The 6,799-nt window shown below is 49.9% G+C and overlaps 1 protein-coding gene across 3 annotated transcripts in view; it reads right to left on the bottom strand.

The window, feature by feature from the left end:
• Nucleotides 1-473: 473 nt before the first annotated feature.
• Pex26 (peroxisomal biogenesis factor 26) overlaps nucleotides 474-6,799 on the bottom strand; it is a 12,161-nt gene continuing 5,835 nt past the window's right edge. The window contains exons 4-5 of one of the 3 annotated variants that reach the window (XM_021165489.1): nucleotides 6,037-6,183; nucleotides 474-3,134 (exon numbers count right to left, since the gene is read on the bottom strand). In XM_021165489.1, the coding sequence (XP_021021148.1) occupies nucleotides 3,031-3,134; nucleotides 6,037-6,183 (251 nt within the window). In that variant the 3' untranslated portion in view covers nucleotides 474-3,030. Of the gene's footprint in view, nucleotides 3,135-6,036; nucleotides 6,184-6,799 lie in introns of those variants that run through there. The other 2 variants (XM_021165490.2, XM_021165492.2) reach the window with 2 other exon arrangements.

Raw genomic sequence — 6,799 nt, 5'->3', positions numbered from 1 at the left:
GGGCTGGTCAATTCTATCAGTTTTCCCTGATACATCTTCCTATTAACAATGAACTCCATATAGAGAATGACAGAGAAGATTGGGGGTGGGGGGGGGGACAGAAAACTAGAGGATCAGGAGGCCTGGGTCTTATTCAGGCTGTGACTTAGGACAAATGGTTTCACCTTTCTGAGTCTCGGTTTCGTTAACTAAAAAAGGTGGCTGCAAGATACCATCTGCAACTGAGACTCCCTAGACCTAGCATCTCCAGTCCCAGCATGCACTGCTCTTCGTGGACACCGATCCCCCCTCTGAGACTAGCCAGTGTGTGTGGTGTCTTGAATGGCACTATCTAAATGCAAGCAGCATAGGACATTTTAAACATTCTAGAAGCCTCACTACAGAAAGTAGAAACAGATGAAATTATTTTAATTGATTTCATTTAACCCAATATATCCAAAATATTATTTCAACATACAGTCAATATAAAAATCTTTGTGTTTCCATTCTTTTATTTTATTCTTTAGTACTTGGTCTTTGAAATCCAGTGTGCATGTTTAACAATTACAGCATGTGTCCACGTGGATGAGCCACACACAATTCAAATGCTCAAAAGCTACCTTTGGCTGATGGCTGCCACGCTGGACCCACCAAGAAGGCCCTCCCTTTACTCTGACCTCTTTAAGCCCAGAGCTGAGGACCAGCCTACTTCCTTGGAAAGGACAAAGTAACAGCANCAGTTTGGGATTCGAGTTCCTGGCTATCCAGGTGGCAGGTGGTTAAGGTACAGACAGCCCTGCAGCAGTCAGGTAAAAATAAACAGAGCCCCACGGGCCACCAGCAGAACAACTGTGAGAAGCATCAGGAGAGAGCAGAAAGACAAGCCGATCTGTTCAGGGTTTCACAGCACAGGATGGCACACNCACCAGAAGCGCACNCCCTCTTNCACCAGTCCACTCACCCCTGAGGACCCACCCATGCTCAAATGAGCCTGGGAATACCACTGCTCACAAGAACTCTTCCTAGCGGCTGTCAAAAGTGCCAAGAGTCCTAAGTGCCCATTATTCGTAGAAGAGACCCTGTGAGAAGAGGACCGAGTTACAGACGAGAACTCGGAACCCTGGCCAACAGTCACCCACACAGGAATGTGAGCCCGACTCAAACACTGTGCAGCCTCGCTCTGCAGCCTCATGGAGCTTACGGCACTGGAAGAGGCAAACTGTCCCACCACCCACCACCAAGCCCCCACTACAGGAGGGGCAGGAGACAGGCTGGGCAGCAAAGAATGCTGGGTAACCCTTGAGAGCCTGGAAAGCCAAGGGTCTAGAGCAGAGCTGCTACAAGACCCTCCAGAAGATCCAGCTAAGCCATCACAGGGAGGCCTGAGGAGGACCCGGCAGCTAGAGTACAGTCTGCTCAGCGAACAGGGCAACACAGCAAAGGAGCTGTCAGCCAGACGTGTGAACACTAGCCTAAGTTTCTACTAAAAAGAATCTGGATTTGTATCCTGTGGGCCATGAAAGCCGTTAAGGAGTTTCTTCTAGGGCAGTGAATGGGTAGATCCTCACTTCAAAACCATTGTCATAAGGTGTGTGAGTCACAGACATTCGAAGCTGGAGGGCGGAGTTCAGCACTGGAGCCCAGGTGTTCTGGGCCAAGTTGGGCAACGACACTGAAGGACTCACTGTCAAGGGATTTCAACCCTTGCTGAATCCTTCTCCCTCCCCAGTGTGATCTAGGGTCTACTTAAAAGGCATACAAAAAAAAAAAAAAAAAAAGATGATCCTAGTTGCCAAGTCTTCAGGGTTTAGATGGAATTCTAAGTAAGTTTCTGTGACGTTTCCTCTTCTAGAGAAAAGCTGTTGACTCANAGTTCCTAATTATCAGCCAAAAAAAGGCTAGCAGAACCTCTGCTCTCTTGCCATCCAGTGCCAGAGATCCAGTGTGGGTGGGCGGCTGAGGGCCTCCTCCTTCCTGGCCGCACCAGAGTAGCCTGTATTTTTTTACACAGAAATGCTGAGGCTGGAAGCGCAGGCAGTGCCTCCTCCCTGGGGTTGTCCCTTTGCCCCACCCCCCAGCCCCTCTGCCCAGCCCCCACCGATCTCACAGCTCACCTGATTACCCAGTTCCATTTTCAGCTCTCAGCCCTGAGCCTGGCCTACTTTTCACACCACACGAGCAGAGAGACTAGGGCATTATTCAAACAATGGACCACGAGAAAGGATCAAGGAGTGACAGTGGTGTGACACAGTTGGCTGGACAGATCAAAAGGTGGTGGGGTGTGGTGGGAAGACACTGGGTCCCAGAGGGCAGAGCTTGGCCCCTGGCAGTGCTGGAAAACTGAGCTAAGACTCAGCGGCACCAAGAAAGATCACATTCCCCAGAGATAAGGTCAGGCAGGCTCACTTAGCTCCAGGTGGCCATCTGGGTGGGTCAGAAGCCATATCCGGTCTGAACAGCAAAAGGCCTCTAGCAGAAAGCCTCTTGCCCTACTGCCAGAGCAATGGGAGGGGATGGTGAACTGATTCCAGCATCTGTGGGAGGAGCGTGGGGGGGAGGGTGTGGGGGAGGGGAGTCGGGGAATGAGGGATCTCTGGTCTTACTCAAATTCAAATTCTGAGCTGTAGAGCAGTTTTCAGAGGTAAATGGCCAAGGGCCATTCCACCACATCTGTAAATCCCAGGTCCCTCAGCACCCGACCTGGAAAGTCACCCTCTGCCTTTGTCAAGAAACCAGACTGTCTCAAGCCCCACTCCCTGCTCCTAACCCTCCTTTTTGAAGAGCTGTTGCAGTGTTCTGGGCAGCCAGACTTGTGTTCTGTGCACTGGGCCTCGGNCACCACTGTTCTCAAACTCCCTCTGAGGCCAGCCACAGTGGGATACCAAAGGGAGGGTTCAAAGTCAGCCAGCCATGGCTCACCTGCCTTGGTCACTCCTTCTAGAACCAATGGGCCCACTCTCATGGTGCCATCTTGGACCCAGGCACTGGGCTCAACTTTTCCGCTTCTGTAGATGTGGTGTGTAAGAGGTGGAGACAGCCAGGTAGGACCACTCAGTCCCGGAGGGCGAGGGGGTAGAGCCGAGAAAGTGTGGCCTTCTGGATCCGGCGGAAGAGCTGGGTCAGCTGGTAGAGGAAGGGCAGCGAAGAAGGAGCTGCTGTGGGGAAGGGAGAGACTATCATGAGTGTTCTTCCCTCAGCCCCTCCATTGGAGCTAGAAAACACATCCAGGCCTCCTGCTAGTCCTAGCCTCTCCAACAACAAGGTACTTCTCTTCCTCTGAGATGTTTTCTCCACTTGAATTACAGTAACTTTCAATATTCTAGGGGGGGAAAAATCCTGATTTATTACATCTTAATCTTTCTGATAGTTACACAGCCACGGGTGACTCTGAGAAGTCTCCACTATGTTTCTGTCTTGGGTGTGTCTCAGGTGTGTCTTGCTTTCTTCCAAATGCCTCTTTCTTAACTTAGGCCTTTATTAAAATTTGTAACTGGGGCTGGAGAGATAGCTCAGTAGTTAAAAGCACTTGGTGCTCTTACAAAGACCTAGGTTCAGTTCCCAGCACCCACACTAAAGGCTCACAACCCACACTAAAGGCTCACAACCATTTGTAACTCAAGTTCCAGGGGATCCAACACTTCTGGCTTCCAAGAAAACCAGGCATGCATATGGTGCACACACATACATATTTTTTTAAGTCTAAAAGAAAGTCTAGTAAGCCTCAACTCTACTTCCCGAAAGAAATAACGAATACCACTGGCAGCAGCGGCTGCCGCGGGGAGAGCCATCTGGAAGACTTTCACTACACTTGCGCCTTTCTTTGCTTTTCAGGTTGGAGCCCTGTGACAGTTTTACCACAAATTAACTACAGTGAACATAAAGAAAACTCTACCATTTGTTTCGTTTCCTTGTCTGGATTACAGACTTTAAAAAACAAACACACAGGAAATACATATTTCTACCTTTGTGTTGGTCTGACTTGGGGAGGTTGGTTTACTTTGCTTGAGATGGGGTCTCAAGTAGCCCAGGCAAGGATGGCCGAGCTGAGCCTCCTGCTTTCTTCTCTTAATGCTGGGACTTCAGGCGTGAGCCACCTCGCCAGGTTCTAGGTGGTGCTTGGGAACTGAACCCAGGCCTTAGTCCATACCAGGCAAGCGTGGGTCTGAGCTCAGCCCTGGCCTCTCAAGTAAGGAATGCATATTTCTTTCTTAAACAGAAAAAATACCCCAGCACCTTAGAAAGCTGGAGCAGGAGCCCCAGCTGGGACTAGAGGTTGAGGCCAGCCTGGGCAAGGCCATGGGACACACACAGACCTGCCCCTCTAAATGGAGGGAAGCAGCATTTAGGGCTAAAGAGATGGCTCAGTGGGTAAAGCACTTGCCAGTATGAGGCCCTCAACTTAANCCCTGGTGGCTGTCATGATCATTGCCATCATTGTCGTTGTCATCATCATCATATGGAGAAGCCAACATCAACCTCTAGCATGCAAGCATGTGAACATCTGCACTTGCTGGTGCACACTTGCATACACACACACTCACACACACGTGGGAGCAGGGGGAAGAAAGAAAGGTGTTTATTCCTCTAAGGCTGGGGAGGAAACCCAGTCCTTCATACGTGGATGTATGCCATATGCTACCTAACTCTCACCCCAGCCCTCCACACCTGTTATTATTCTTTAAAGTAACTGACCTTCCTCTCCCAAGTTCCCCCACACCCAGGTGAGGAAGCTCTGAGCTGCCCAGTACACACCCAAGCTTGAATGGCTTTCTTCGCCATTGTTTAGGAGACCAGAATTTAGGGGAAGGCTTATCAAGTATGCAAAGCAGAGAATCGGGGACAGCCGGGAAATCACTTCCCTTTTCCAGCTTCCCACTTGGGTGTGTCTGCCCACCCGTCATTTCTGCTCTGTCACTGGAAGCTGCTGGTGGCTTTCCTGTATAACCAACAGGGCTGTCCAGAGGGGACATTCCTGCTCAGGGTCCAACAAAGGTGAGGGGAAGTGAGGGAAACAGGGACCTAAAGTTAAAGGTGGCAGCTTTAGAACCAGGCAAACTGTGGGGCTCTGGTCTAGTCGCTCTGGTAATTAGATTTCTCAACCAACGGTGAAAGAAAATGAAAGGTTTCTCATTTCTCCTTGGTTTTGAAAGTTGCATAATCCTGTCCTACATCTAAATTCTTGAGAAAAGTAGTTAACCACCCCGAGAGGGTAAAGCAGAAGCCGGGCTTGGTGATGCACTCGGGAGCCCGGCATCTGGGAGGCAGAAACCCAAGAGTTGATATCACTCCGAGCTATGCAGCAAGACTTTTTTTTTTTTCTAAAGTGGGAAAGGATGTTTCTCGAATGGCAGTCACCTAACGGTGGCCCAGTGTCTGCGAATCAGAGTGACCACTACACAGGTGTTTTTTCCCCCAAGTCTCACCTCCACCTCACAGTGAGGCAGAAGAGATTAATCACACAAAGGCCCAATTTTCAGGGAAAATTCTATAAACCAGAATATCATTTAGCTGTTTCAAATTTTTTCCCCACATCTTCTAAAATGCATTAGACTTTCATTTACAATTTCAGGGTCACACTAGCCAGGAGACGCTTGGATCAACACACACTGTGTTAGGTGTTACCTCCAGGAAGCTCCCCCTTTTTTTTTGTTTTGTTTTTGTTTTTTTTTTCGAGACAGGGTTTCTCTGTGTAGCCCTGGCTGTCCTGGAACTCAATCTGTAGACCAGGCTGGTCTCGAACTCAGAAATCCACCTGCCTCTGCCTCACAAGTGCTGGGATTAAAGGCGTGAGCCACCANGCCCGGCTTCGAGGAAGCTTCTTAACGTTACATTCTGACCAGAGGTCGCCCCTAGATGGAACAGGGCCTGGGTGAATCCATCAGCATGCAGGGCNGCAGGGAAATGCTCTCCAACTGCTCTCTAGGTTCTAGGCCTGGTCCCTGCTGCAGGGGAGGCAGACTCTTGTTCTTTGTGGAGAAGGCTCAATGTCATAGGAGGTGGCTCCCTCCCAGGTCGCACCTGCTCCCAGGGACCCTGCTGCCANAGCCCTTCACTCACCTGGGTCAAACCGTAGAATCAAGAGGCAGAGGATCAAGGCAGCCAGGAGGCCCTTTCTGAAGGGCTGCGAGAGGAGGTGGCTCACCACGGAGCCCCAGAGCCGGCGAAGCAGCATCAGCAGCGACAGCAACTTGTGGGAGAACGAACCTGGCCGGGGGACAGAGCATCATCGCAGGGTGAGTCAGGCAAATCAGATCTGGAGAGTCAATCCAAACCAAGTGAGANTGGTTGGTTTCCTTGCACAGTTCACTGAGTAGTTCAAAAGGAAATACTGAAAGGTTTGTGTGATTGGCTTTTGTAGTGCTGAGGATGGATCCCACGACCTTGGAGATGCTTGGCAACCATTCTCCCACTGAGCTGTGTGGATCTATGTGATCTGGTAGGTCCACAGCTACCCAAGATGTTTAAGGACAGGCTGTATGAAGATGCAGTCAGTGGATAGAAGATTTACCCATCTGTGTACGCATTCTTCGTACTGACTTGTGTAAAATAATTGTGACACATTAACACGAAGAAATGGAGGGCCTTTAATATATGCAGTAGAGAACTCAGGCTGGAGCGATGGCTCAGCGGTTAAGAGCACTGACTGCTCTTCCAGAGGTCCTGAGTTCAATGTCCAGCAACCACATGGTGGCTCACAACCATCTGTAATGGGATCCGATNCCCTCTTCTGGTGTGTCTGAAGACAGCAACAGTGTACTCACATACATTAAAGAAATAAAACTGTCTTGAGAAAAAGTGAGAGAGAGAGAGAGAGAGAGAG

This window comes from Mus caroli, chromosome 6 (assembly GCF_900094665.2).
Source record: "Mus caroli chromosome 6, CAROLI_EIJ_v1.1, whole genome shotgun sequence".
Lineage (NCBI taxonomy): Eukaryota > Metazoa > Chordata > Mammalia > Rodentia > Muridae > Mus > Mus caroli.
The sequence above is the reverse complement of the archived record's forward strand: the minus strand, read 5'-3'. Positions and strand labels throughout refer to the sequence as shown.